Here is a 14372-nt window from a genome sequence, read left to right as displayed (position 1 = left end):
AGGGGGAAGGGGTGGAGCAACAAATTCGAGATTAGAGCAACTAATTAGCAACAAATTAGCAACAAATTATTGCATACTCATTTTTTTAAATTTGTAAGTTTTTCTTGGTGTGGGTGCTATCTTGACGTTTTGATATGTTCCACAAGTTCCACAATGCATTTTGGACATGAAGGAGATGGATTTAAAAGTCGAATGAGACCTTTTTGAAAAGGTGTTGAGAAGCCCTTTAATTTGACACCATTTTTGTTGCTGTGCGTTCATTTTTAGGGAATTTAGCTTTTTTGAGAAAACTGTTAAAGTGCATTTCAAGGTCAAATCTTGGAGCAACAAATTCGGGATTAGAGCAACTAATTAGCAACAAATTAGCAACAAATTATTGCATACTCAGTTTTTTTAAATGTTGAGTTTTTAATGGGTGTGGGTGCTATCTTGACGTCAAGATAGCACCCACACCTTCCACATCAATTTTGAGGGGGAAGGGGTGGAGCAACAAATTCGGGATTAGAGCAACTAATTAGCAACAAATTAGCAACAAATTATTGCATACTCAGATTTTGGAAATTTGGGGGTGTGGGTGCTATCTTGACGGACCTAAATTTTTGATTTGGATTGATATTAAGGTACTATAAAAAATTTTCAATTAAAATAAATTATTAAAATGACACAAGTCATTTAAAAAAGGTACCTATACAAAATTTTTTATAGGACTAGGGGTTTAGTCAGCACTCATGTATGTCTTTTTTGGGTTTTATTTTATTTTTCATGCTACTCACATGCTTGTTTTAATAAAACATGCTTGGTTTAATAAACCCAAAAAAGACATGCATGTCCTGACTAAACCCCTACTCCTATTATAATGGTTTGTAACTTTTTGAAAAGGGTGTTTAATATAGAAAAGAACCTCAAAAATTTTTTCATACAGGCTATGTCTAAAAAAATGTTTCAAATGAGAAAAAACTTTAACCCTCTTGGGGCACCACCTAGCGTCAAAATAAAAATCTGAAAAATATTAGGTAATTTTTTTTTGTATTATTTAGGAACAGTTTTTTCACTTAGGAACTTGATTCAAAAATACCTAACGAACGCCTTAATATACATACGTCAGCAATTTAAGATACCCCTTTTTAAAGCGCCCCAACCGAATGTAAAATAAAACTTACTTTTGGAATGCCAAGCACAAGACGTAGCACCCTTTTTGTTTTATGGTAAAAATCGATTTTAAAGTTGTTTCTCTTTTTTTGGTTTATGTTGCATTTGGGCATATCATGCACAAGCATTCATCTTCATCATATTTAAAAAAAATAAATAAAATGCACGACTGGGGTCGCACGTACTTGCTCTTGCAGCTCAAAGCACTTTTATGTTAGTCTAATTGTAGATTTTAAAAGCTGGATCTAAATTTAAAAAAAAATTGATATTAGGGAAGAGCCGACAGGGCAAAATTATGTTGAATGAAAAAATTTTTTTTTTGTTATTTGACTTTTTTGAGAAAAAATAAAAATGCTGTTTTATTGCCACTGCTTTAAATATTACGTATACAAAGTTTAATCAAAATCGTTAGAGCCGTTTTCGAGAAATTCGTAATATCGTATTTTTTTGTATGGGAGGCATACGTTCTAAACGAGATATAAAAAACAAAAAAAAAACAACTTTCAGAATTCCATAAAAATCATCTATACCAAATTTGAAGAAAATCCATCCACCCGTTTAGGCTGTGGAAATGTGTACAGATGGACGCACAACCGCACAGACGCACAGACGTACAGACGCACGGACGGAATTGCGAGACCCACTTTTTTGGAATTCTCCATCATCGTAATGTTGGTTTTGATTAAAACCTCAATTTTTTTTTTGACACGAAACCAATACCTACTTGCCCTATAGAGCAAGTATAAAAAAAAAAATCGCTTCTTATTAATAGAAATCCTGAACAAGTCACAAATTTTTGCATTTAAATCATTTATTAGTAAGATCAATAACACTAGCCAACAATTTTCAACTTTTTGAAATTTTCCAGAAAGATTTATATCAAATAACGAAGAAAAAAATAACAAAAATAATAAAAAATTATTAAAATTATTTATATTGATTTATATCAAATTTTATAGATTTGGGTTCAGTAAGCTCAAAAATAATATTGGTTTCTTTCTAGCAGATCTATTTTTTGAAATATTTAATTTTTCATATTTGAGGAAATATTCATACTAATTTTTAAGTTTTTCTTATTTTGAGCTTTTATTAAAATTTTCCAAAAATATTTATATTAAACTCAATGTATTTGGGGTCAGTAAACATAAAAATCACATTAATTTTTTTTCTAGGAGCTCTATTTTTTGAAATATTTTAGTTTTCCACATTTTCGGGGTAGTTTCGTACTTATTTAAAAGTTCTGCTTATTTTAACTGTTTGTTAACATTTTCCAGAAATTTTCTTATCGAACCTAATTCACTTAGCCTAAAAATCACACTGGTTGCTTTCTAGGAGTTCTATTTTTTTTAAGATATTTTAATTTTTCACATTTTTGGGGTAATTTCATACTATTTTTTTTATATTTTATTATTACAAGCGTATTTAAAGTTTTGTTGGAAAAATTTGTTTCGAATGTAATGTATTTCGGTTCAGTAAGTAAAATAAAAATTAACAAAAAAAATAAACAAAAAAAAATTTTTATGAATTTCTATGCCTTTTCATGTATGAATAATTTAAAAACTACAGCTGCTAGCTGTTATTTTTGAAATCAGCACCTTAAATTAAGTAAGAAATGATAAACAACGGTCTGGAAAATTTTTGTGTGTTGGGCAGGGTAATCATTGAGTTTCAATTAATTAAAACGGTTACAAAGATAGTTCTTAAATTCAATTTTGTATCATTTTATTATATCCTTTCTGTGTTATTTAATACGACGCCATTTCGACTGCTCCTTATCCTTATTCTCCTCCAATTTTATTTACCTTTCCTTTTTGCAAAGTTAAGAGCATTTTTTGCCAATTCACTGAACCATTTTTTTTGTCGGTGTATATTTAAGCCAGACAAAGCCTGTTTGTTTGTGTCCTGAATCCCCAAGTCATCCATTTTGTGATCTCTTGACGAGTGATAAATTAAACTCCAAAAAACCTACCATACAAAGCCTTGAGGCTTTTCTGAAGCTGTTCTTTCCTTCTTCCATTTTTCTTTATTCAATTCCAAAAGTGAACAAATAAAAAAAATGTTTCGTGTGTAATTTGAACATTGAAATGTAGGATAAATGTAATATTGACAACAAGTCAATCAATAACCTAGAAACTCGCTCACATTTTTTTAAATTGAATAACAGTCTTTTGTTGAATATACTCCAGAGTATCTATATCTACCTACAATATATCTGTCACTTTTTTTTTTGTAACTTAAATTCTCATCTCAATTGTGTCTGTTTTTTTGTTGTTATATTTTCAGAAGATACAAGATACTCCTCCATGCCAACAAAAGCGGCCGGAAGTTTCGGCAGCACATTGCCAGCCATCAGCAATGGCAACAATGACATGGGTAGGTTCTCCAACTTCTTTACACAATCAAAGTACTATTTAAAGTTAATAGATCTTGCAGATCAATATTTCATTATAATGGCCAGACTGGTAGCTGGACAGATAAATGACACAGTTGCCTTTGAGAAGTACAATAGGCCATTAATGAAGTCCAGCATCAAATCGATATATTGGATATTTTTGCTGCAATATGCGATTTTAGCGATTTTGGGTGTCGTAATGAATGTGTCGATTATTGTTTATGTCATGTATCATAAACTTTACAAAGATGTGACGCATGCATTTATTACAAATTTGGCACTGTGTCATTTTGTGCAGTGTGCAGTGGTGTTGCCGATAACCCTGACTGTGATGATGATCCAGAATTGGGTGTTTGGACAGTTTTTGTGTTTTTTTCTACCAATGTTGCAGGTAAGTGAGTTTTATTATTTTTATTATAAATAACGTTTATATTTTATATAACAACTCAACAAAAAAAATTGAAAAATTGAAAAATTGAGATTTTGCATTCAAGAGGCGCTAGTTGATACCGTTTAGTGAAAATGTTTAATACTAAATATTTGCTGCTAATTGGTTTGGTTCTCACCCATTAAAATATGAAATATGTGTAACACTTTAGGGTATTAAAAACAATCACGTAACTGCCTTAAAAAGCATAGGAAATATCGATAAATTCGACTCAGGGGTTATTTGTAGCCAAATTTGAAAGCGGTTGAGCAACCATTCCCAAAACCTTATTTACTTACTTTTTGTGTATAATCGATAAGATACCCATAATCTTTAAACTGAGGACACTTTTAAAAACCCAATTTTTGGATTTAAAAAAAAAAAACAATCGATGTTTTACAATCTTACATAAAACCAAATTTTGTTTTCTTTTTTTTTTTAATTTATTTAAATTTAAAATCGCCTTATGAATGGGATTAAATTCTTTTGAAAGAATAATTTAATCCCATTAAATAACATCAATTTTTTCATCAAACAGGAACATTTCAATTTTATAAGTAAATTAAAAAATATGTCACATTTTGAATATATTTTTTAAGTTATTTAAAAATTTGCAGCTAACAAATTTATTATTTGTTTTATATTAATCTTAAGTCTAAAAAAATGTTAAAAGTTGCTTGGAATATAAAAGTATTTTCAAAAATCCTAAGTGAAATAAGTAATATTAAGAAACTTAGAAATTAATATACAATTTCGTTTAAAGTTACAAAAATATCCATTAAAATGGTTTTGATGTTCAAATAAAGTATGCCAATAAATTTCTGTATAACAAAGAACTTTTAGAAAAAAAAAATTGAAAATCGTAAGAAACGTTTTTTTATTTAATAGATTTTCTTATATAAAAATTTTGACACATTAAAACCAGGTTTCAATAAAATTCATTGGTTCGTTTTAAAAAAATTGATTTTCCAAAAAAAAAAAAATTGAACATTTTTTTTTAAATTCAAAAACGATTTTTTTTGATTTTTTTTTTAATTTTAATACTAAAGCTTTTTATTGATATCGGTCGTGTTGCTTAGAATAAATTCAGAAATCAAGAAAACGGTTCTATGTTTTGTGGTTATATGTTGATTAATAAATCAATATAAAATTTCATACCAAATTTATTTAATTTTTGTTTTCAAATTTTGATTTAAACAAATCAAATTGCATTGTATTTTTGAAGCTCATTAAGATGTGTTTTTCCTTTAAAGTTTTATACATTTACTAAATTTGTAAGTAAAAGTTTTAAAAATTTAAGCAACTTGAGATTTAAACCAAAATCGTGCGAAACATTCGTTCATTTTATTTTAAATAGAATGATGTCCAAATAAATAAAATGCACGACTGGGTCTCACGTACTTGCTCTTGTAGTTCACAGTATCTTTATCTTAAATATCTATTGGAAATTTAAGATTTTGTTTAGTGTCGAAAAAAAAAAAATAAAACAAAAAAAAAAATCGAAAGTTTAAAAATTAAATTAAAAATTTTTTTTTCAAAAATGTTTTTAAAAATATTTTTATTTTTACATTTTATACTTCAAAATGATGTCTGTAAATTTTTAATAAAATTAACATATGCTTTGATGAAATATATGAACTTAAAAAATAAATCAATTTTTGAAAAACGGCAACGCCATATTTCCGTTCTTCGCATTTTTTGAGAAAAACTAAAAACGCAGTTTTGTTAGAATCAATAAGTCTATAAACTATACCAAATTTAATGAAAATCGTTGGAGCCGTTGTCGAGAAAATCGCAATACCTCAAAAACGTTATATGGGAGATATGCGTTAAAAAGGAGATATTAAAAAAATAAAAAAAAACGAGCCTAGGGAATAACGTAAAAAGTATCTGTACCAAGTTTCAAGCAAATCCATCCATCCGTTTAGGCCCTAGCTCGATGTACAGATGGACGCACAGACCGACGCATGCACGGACGGCATGACGAAAACTACTTTTTTGATCTTCTCCATCATCGTAATGTTGGTTTTGATTAAAACCTCAAATTTTTTTTTCTTCACGAAACCAATACTTGCCCTTTAGAGAAAGTAAAAATACTAGAAAAGGGCTAAGAAGATTAAAAAAACATTTTGTTTCCGGGACAGACAATTACAAAAACGAAAAAGTTTTGGACCAAGTTTGAACAGTTGATAAAAATGATAGGTTTTTCCACTATTTTCATTCATAAACCTTTGCTAAAACGTAGTCTACCAACTATTACTTTTAGAGTATTAATTACGCTTATTTAACCTTTAAAAATCAACACCCAACTACTTCTAAAAATACAAATTCGGTTCTTAAAGGGTACAAAAATTAAATAATATGGAAAAATGACCTAATTAAAAAAGTCGGATTTCTTAAGAAAACAATTTTTATCTTGGTTATTTATGAAATATTCCAAACAATGTTACACCATTTTGAAAAGAAAATTGAACACACCAACTTTAAGGGTAACTTGCCGAAACATGGCAGTGCATTTTTTTTACACTACGGTTCATTGAATTAGAGTCATGTAAAATTGTTGCGTACTTAGTTGGACAAAAAAGGTATATTTGCTTTAAAACTGATGCAGCTGAGTTAAAAGTTTTGTATGCATTTGGTAGGAGGGTTATTCAAGGTTCCGTAGCAAATTTGTTGTCACGGCACATTAAAAACCGTCACAGGGTGACCATTTTTTCGAATTTTTTTCTAATGACCATAACTCGCAAAATACATGGCTGCGATTTTTTTTATTATTTTTCTGTTAACTGTCATCATCTACACTATCTACCTTTTTAGTTTCGACGTTGACTTTTGGGACAACCTGTATATATACATATGTACATTTATGTTATTTTTAAAATCTGTTGCAGTTTGGAAAAGATAGAGCCATTTAAAGGAAACGACATGAAAAATCTAACAAGCGTTATAGCTAAAAAAAAAACCAAAAGAGTTTCGGGTGTTAAAAGTAATTTTGACCAATATTTCAAATTTTTGAATCCATAAATTAAATTTTTTGAATTTTTTTTTTGCATTTCCAACTGATTTTATTTTTATATGATTTTTTTTTTTAAATCTTATAACTTACCGATTTGTGAAGTGTGTTTTTGAAATGATTTTCTAATACAAAATTCATTCAGCACAAGAATAATTATAAAGGACCATTTTTGAAATATTACACCTTGAGTTTTTAGAATAAGGACAAAAACACATTTTTAAATTGAAAAAAATATAAAATTTCTTTTCTTTTGACCACTTAATTTCAAAATCTTAAACTTATAATTCTGAAGATTTTAAACATTATTAACAGCTTTTACAATTTGAAACACAAATTCTAGTTAAGAAAAAACAGTTCAGAAATAAATAAGGAATTATTATTATCAATTTACAAAAAAAAAAGAAAATCCAAGATGGTGGCCAAAAATCAAAAATGTTACACAATCGATTAGCTAAATCATTCTTCTAATGAGAACATTTAGTGTAGTCGATCAGACCATAATAAACTGTGAACACTTAATCCTTCACAAATGACTACTTCTAAAAATAAATGCCTTTGAAGTCAATTTAACAAAAGCAGTTGTACCTATGAACAATGTTGTGATATCTCTCACAAGTAAACAGTTATCATAAGAAATTCAATTAATGTAGATTTCCTCTTCTATATGCATATTAAATAATATATCCCACTGCGTATAATTATGCAAATGTTATGTGTATGTTGTAAGAAATCATTGTTGTATGTAATAATATAAAAAAAAAAATTCTAATTCAATTTAAATCTTTTCTCTTTTATTTCCTCTTTTTTTTCATGTTACGCCACCTACATTTGACAATAAAAAAAAAATAATAAAAAAAAAAAAAAATATATAAAAATAAATTCCTGCTGTGTTTTTCGTCCGACGACGATATCATTCGCATTCGTTAATGCTCAACAGGATATACCATTGCATGTGGCCATGATATCACATATACTCATTGCTTGGGACCGTATGAGATGGCTGAGTGATCCAATGAGAGGGCGGTTGCCAGCTTTCGTTTGTTGTTGTGCAACTTGGCTCACGGGAATGGTTATAGCTCTGCCATATCCGATTTATACAATGTATGTGGAGCTTGGGGTAAGTAAAATGTATATAAACAAAAAAAACTATACCATCAAAAGGATTAGAATAAATACAAATTTGTGAGTGAGGTTTGTTGCTTAAATCATTATGAAGCACTGGGATGTGCGGAATTATAACCTCAACTCAGTTGGTTTTGGTTTAAAGTAATCCCATAAGGATAAACAAAAAAGAAAACGAAAAAGCTTTATATGGGTAGCATTTCAAGTGAAAAAAAAGAAACCCTTCTGTGATGTTTTTTTTTTTTTGCTCAAGGTTTTACCAAGTGAAAACAAAGGTATGTAGGTGTCTGATTTGATTTTTGTTTGTATTAAAAAATGAGTAAATATAAAACAGATTTTTGTGTTGTCCTTGATGATAGATAAAAAATACAAAAAAGAAGACTAATATGGGATTTATGACACTTTCTTAGCTCATGTTGGATGAGAATTAATTGAATTAAAAAAATTTCATGAAGTACAAGAGTATTAAAGAAAACACTTTTTTTGAGAAACTTGACCAAGATGTTGTTTACGAAATTTAAATTAAATCATTATTTACCAAGTTTATTCTAAGCATTTCGACAATTCTATTTGTTTATAAATAAACATAGGAACTTTCTAAGAATTCAATCTGTTTACGTAAGAACCCTCATTATTTTTTAGGGATGAAAGATACTGAGCTACTGAAATGAAAATTTCAAAGAAATACAAAAAAACTAACGAGGGTAAGGTAAATACCATATTCAGTTAATAACTTAACTTCAATAAAACGATGTTTACATAAAAAAAAACAAACCCAACAACATTTTAAGTGATTTGGACAAGGAAAAACAGAAAAGATGTGGTTGCTTAGGTTAATTTTTTAATTTTGATAAAATTTATTTGATTTGTTTGATAGCTAGTCTCTGGGTACATATTAGCTTTGAATCTTTTAGTTTACTTTTTTTTGAAGATTAAAGTACAGTCCAAACAAAATGAAAACATTTAATATTTCTACCTTTTGAAAAAAGAAATTATGAACAAAATGAAAACCAACATAATTATAAAAATTAATAGCTCAAAAATATTTGCTTACGATAGTACCTAATTGCTTTGGAATTTATGAAAAGAAAATACCTCAAGAAGAATGATTTGTTACAAAAGAAAATCAAATTTCATAATGTTTAAGGACCCCATGACGAAAAATTTTGGACTTTGTAAAGTGAAAAGACAAGGACCTCACTGAGGATGCAAATTTATGAATCAAGAAATTCTTCATAATGTAAGAGAACCCCACGAAGAAAAAATCTTGACTTTTTGAACTGAAAAGACTTCATTGAGGATGCGAATTTATGAAGCAAAAAATTCTTCATAATGTAAGAGGACCCCAGGAAGAAATAATCTTGATTTTTTAAACTGAAAAGACCTCATGGAGGACGCGAATTTATGAAGCAAAAAATTCTTCATAATGTAAAAGGACCCAACGAAGAAAAAATCTTGACTTTTTGAACTGAAAAGACCTCATTGAAGATTCGAATTTATGAAGCAAAAAATTCTTCATAATGTATGAGGACCCCACGAAGAAAAAATCTTGACTTTTTTAACTGAAAAGACCTCATTGAAGATGCGAATTTATGAAGCAAAAAATTCTTCATAATGTAAGAGGACCCCACGAAGAAAAAATCTTGATCTTATGAACTCAAAAGACCTCATTGAGGATGCGAATTTATGAACCAAAAAATTCTTCATAATGTAAGAGGACCCCAATAAGAAAAAAATCTTGACTTTTTGTAGTAAAAAGACCTCATTGAGGATGCGAGTTTATGAAACAAAAAATTCTTCATAATGTAAGAGGACCCCAAGAAGAAAAAAATCTTGACTTTTTGTAGTAAAAAGACCTCATTGAGGATGCGAATTTATGAACCAAAAAATTCTTCATAATGTAAGAGGACCCCAGGAAGAAATAATCTTGATTTTTTAAACTGAAAAGACCTCACTGAGGATGCGAATTTATGAAGCAAAAAATTCTTCATAATGTAAGAGGACCCCAGGAAGAAAAAATGTTGACTGAAAAGACCTCATTGAGAATGCAAATTTATGAAGCAAAAAATTCTTCATAATGTAAGAGAACCCCACGAAGAAAAAATCTTGACTTTTTGAACTGAAAAGACCTCATTGAGGATGCGAATTTATGAAGCGAAAAATTCTTCATAATGTAAGAGGACCCCAGGAAGAAATAATCTTGATTTTTTAAACTGAAAAGACCTCATTGAAGATGCGAATTTATGAAGCAAAAAATTCTTCATAATGTAAGAGGACCCCAGGAAGAAATAATCTTGATTTTTTAAACTGAAAAGACCTCATTGAGGATGCGAATTTATGAACCAAAAAATTCTTCATAATGTAAGAGGACCCCAAGAAGAAAAAAATCTTGACTTTTTGTAGTAAAAAGACCTCATTGAGGATGCGAATTTATGAACCAAAAAATTCTTCATAATGTAAGAGGACCCCAGGAAGAAATAATCTTGATTTTTTAAACTGAAAAGACCTCACTGAGGATGCGAATTTATGAAGCAAAAAATTCTTCATAATGTAAGAGGACCCCAGGAAGAAAAAATGTTGACTGAAAAGACCTCATTGAGAATGCAAATTTATGAAGCAAAAAATTCTTCATAATGTAAGAGAACCCCACGAAGAAAAAATCTTGACTTTTTGAACTGAAAAGACCTCATTGAGGATGCGAATTTATGAAGCGAAAAATTCTTCATAATGTAAGAGGACCCCAGGAAGAAATAATCTTGATTTTTTAAACTGAAAAGACCTCATTGAAGATGCGAATTTATGAAGCAAAAAATTCTTCATAATGTAAGAGGACCCCAGGAAGAAATAATCTTGATTTCTTAAACTGAAAAGACCTCATTGAGGATGCGAATTTATGAAGCAAAAAATTCTTCATAATGTAAGAGGACCCCAGGAAGAAATAATCTTGATTTTTTAAACTGAAAAGACCTTTATTGAGGATGCGAATTTATGAACCAAAAAATTCTTCATAATGTAAGAGGACCCCAAGAAGAAAAAATCTTGACCTCATTGAGAATGCAAATGTATAAACCAAAAAATTCTTCATAATGTAAGAGGACCCCAGGAAGAAATAATCTTGATTTTTTAAACTGAAAAGACCTCATTGAGGATGCGAATTTATGAACCAAAAAATTCTTCATAATGTAAAAGGACCCCAAGAAGAAAAAATCTTGACCTCATTGAGAATGCAAATGTATAAACCAAAAAATTCTTCATAATGTAAGAGGACCCCAGGAAGAAATAATCTTGATTTTTTAAACTGAAAAGACCTTTATTGAGGATGCGAATTTATGAACCAAAAAATTCTTCATAATGTAAGAGGACCCCAAGAAGAAAAAATCTTGACCTCATTGAGAATGCAAATGTATAAACCAAAAAATTCTTCATAATGTAAGAGGACCCCAGGAAGAAATAATCTTGATTTTTTAAACTGAAAAGACCTTATTGAGGATGCGAATTTATGAACCAAAAAATTCTTCATAATGTAAGAGGACCCCAAGAAGAAAAAATCTTGACTTTTTCAACTGAAAAAACCTCATTGAAGATGCGAATTTATGAACCAAAAAATTCTTCGAAATGTAAGAGGACCCCAGGAAAAAAAAATTTGGCATTATTAAGTTAAAAAACCTCATTGAGGAGGTAACTTTAGGAATCACAAAGTTTAAAGAGCTCATGAAGAAAAAAATCTTGACTTTTTGTAGTAGAAAGACCTCATTGAGAATGCGAATTTATGAAACAAAAAATTCTTCATAATGTAAGAGGACCCCACGAAGAAAAAATTTTGATTTTAAGACCCCACTGAGGATATAAATTTATGAAACGAAAAATTCTTCATAAAATAAGAGGTCCCAACGAAGAAATAATCTTGATTTTTTAAACTGAAAAGACCTTTATTGAGGATGCGAATTTATGAACCGAAAAATTCTTCATAATGTAAAAGGACCCCAAGAAGAAAAAATCTTGACCTCATTGAGAATGCAAATGTATAAACCAAAAAATTCTTCATAATGTAAGAGGACCCCAGGAAGAAATAATCTTGATTTTTTAAACTGAAAAGACCTCATTGAGGATGCGAATTTATGAACCAAAAAATTCTTCATAATGTAAGAGGACCCCAGGAAGAAAAAAATCTTGACTTTTTGTAGTAAAAAGACCTCATTGAGGATGCGAATTTATGAACCAAAAAATTCTTCATAATGTAAGAGGACCCCAGGAAGAAATAATCTTGATTTTTTAAACTGAAAAGACCTCATTGAGGATGCGAATTTATGAAGCAAAAAATTCTTCATAATGTAAAAGGACCCAATGAAGAAAAAAATCTTGACTTTTTGTAGTAAAAAGACCTCAGTGAGGATGCGAATTTATGAAGCAAAAAATTCTTCATAATGTAAGAGGACCCCAGGAAGAAATAATCTTGATTTTTTAAACTGAAAAGACCTCATTGAGGATGCGAATTTATGAACCAAAAGAGGACCCCAAGAAGAAAAAAATCTTGACTTTTTGTAGTAAAAAGACCTCATTGAGGATGCGAATTTATGAACCAAAAAATTCTTCATAATGTAAGAGGACCCCAGGAAGAAAAAAATCTTGACTTTTTGTAGTAAAAAGACCTCATTGAGGATGCGAATTTATGAACCAAAAAATTCTTCATAATGTAAGAGGACCCCAGGAAGAAATAATCTTGATTTTTTAAACTGAAAAGACCTCATTGAGGATGCGAATTTATGAAGCAAAAAATTCTTCATAATGTAAGAGGACCCCAGGAAGAAAAAATGTTGACTGAAAAGACCTCATTGAGAATGCAAATTTATGAAGCAAAAAATTCTTCATAATGTAAGAGAACCCCACGAAGAAAAAATCTTGACTTTTTGAACTGAAAAGACCTCATTGAGGATGCGAATTTATGAAGCAAAAAATTCTTCATAATGTAAGAGGACCCCAGGAAGAAATAATCTTGATTTTTTAAACTGAAAAGACCTCATTGAGGATGCGAATTTATGAACCAAAAAATTCTTCATAATGTAAGAGGACCCCAAGAAGAAAAAATCTTGGCCTCATTGAGAATGCAAATGTATAAACCAAAAAATTCTTCATAATGTAAGAGGACCCCAGGAAGAAATAATCTTGATTTTTTAAACTGAAAAGACCTTATTGAGGATGCGAATTTATGAACCAAAAAATTCTTCATAATGTAAGAGGACCCCAAGAAGAAAAAATCTTGACTTTTTCAACTGAAAAAACCTCATTGAAGATGCGAATTTATGAACCAAAAAATTCTTCGAAATGTAAGAGGACCCCAGGAAAAAAAAATTTGGCATTATTAAGTTAAAAAACCTCATTGAGGAGGTAACTTTAGGAATCACAAAGTTTAAAGAGCTCATGAAGAAAAAAATCTTGACTTTTTGTAGTAGAAAGACCTCATTGAGAATGCGAATTTATGAAACAAAAAATTCTTCATAATGTAAGAGGACCCCACGAAGAAAAAATTTTGATTTTAAGACCCCACTGAGGATATAAATTTATGAAACGAAAAATTCTTCATAAAATAAGAGGTCCCAACGAAGAAAAAATCTTGACTTTTTCAACTGAAAAAACCTCATTGAAGATGCGAATTTATGAACCAAAAAATTCTTCGAAATGTAAGAGGACCCCAGGAAAAAAAAATTTGGCATTATTAAGTTAAAAAACCTCATTGAGGAGGTAACTTTAGGAATCACAAAGTATAAAGAGCTCATGAAGAAAAAAATCTTGACTTTTTGTAGTAGAAAGACCTCATTGAGAATGCGAATTTATGAAACAAAAAATTCTTCATAATGTAAGAGGACCCCACGAAGAAAAAATTTTGATTTTAAGACCCCACTGAGGATATAAATTTATGAAACGAAAAATTCTTCATAAAATAAGAGGTCCCAACGAAGAAAAAATCTTGACTTTTTCAACTGAAAAAACCTCATTGAAGATGCGAATTTATGAAACAAAAAATTCTTCATAATGTAAGAAGACCCCAGGAAGAAATAATCTTGATTTTTTAAACTGAAAAGACCTCATTGAGGATGCAAATTTATGAAGCAAAAAATTCTTCATAATGTAAGAGAACCCCACGAAGAAAAAATCTTGACTTTTTGAACTGAAAAGACCTCATTGAGGATGCGAATTTATGAAGCAAAAAATTCTTCATAATGTAAGAGGACCCCAGGAAGAAATAATCTTGATTTTTTAAACTGAAA

The 14372-nt window shown here is 29.5% G+C and overlaps 1 protein-coding gene across 2 annotated transcripts in view; it reads left to right on the top strand.

The window, feature by feature from the left end:
- LOC129908148 (uncharacterized) overlaps positions 1 to 14372 on the top strand; it is a 158036-nt gene that overhangs the window by 108509 nt on the left and 35155 nt on the right. Inside the window, exons 2-4 of one of the 2 annotated variants that reach the window (XM_055984469.1) lie at positions 3433 to 3522; positions 3583 to 3932; positions 7922 to 8101. In XM_055984469.1, the coding sequence (XP_055840444.1) occupies positions 3453 to 3522; positions 3583 to 3932; positions 7922 to 8101 (600 nt within the window). In that variant the 5' untranslated portion in view covers positions 3433 to 3452. Of the gene's footprint in view, positions 1 to 3432; positions 3523 to 3573; positions 3933 to 7921; positions 8102 to 14372 lie in introns of both variants that reach the window. The other variant, XM_055984468.1, reaches the window with a different exon arrangement.

This window comes from Episyrphus balteatus, chromosome 2, assembly GCF_945859705.1.
Source record: "Episyrphus balteatus chromosome 2, idEpiBalt1.1, whole genome shotgun sequence".
NCBI classification, from domain to species: domain Eukaryota; kingdom Metazoa; phylum Arthropoda; class Insecta; order Diptera; family Syrphidae; genus Episyrphus; species Episyrphus balteatus.
The sequence above is the reverse complement of the archived record's forward strand: the minus strand, read 5'-3'. Positions and strand labels throughout refer to the sequence as shown.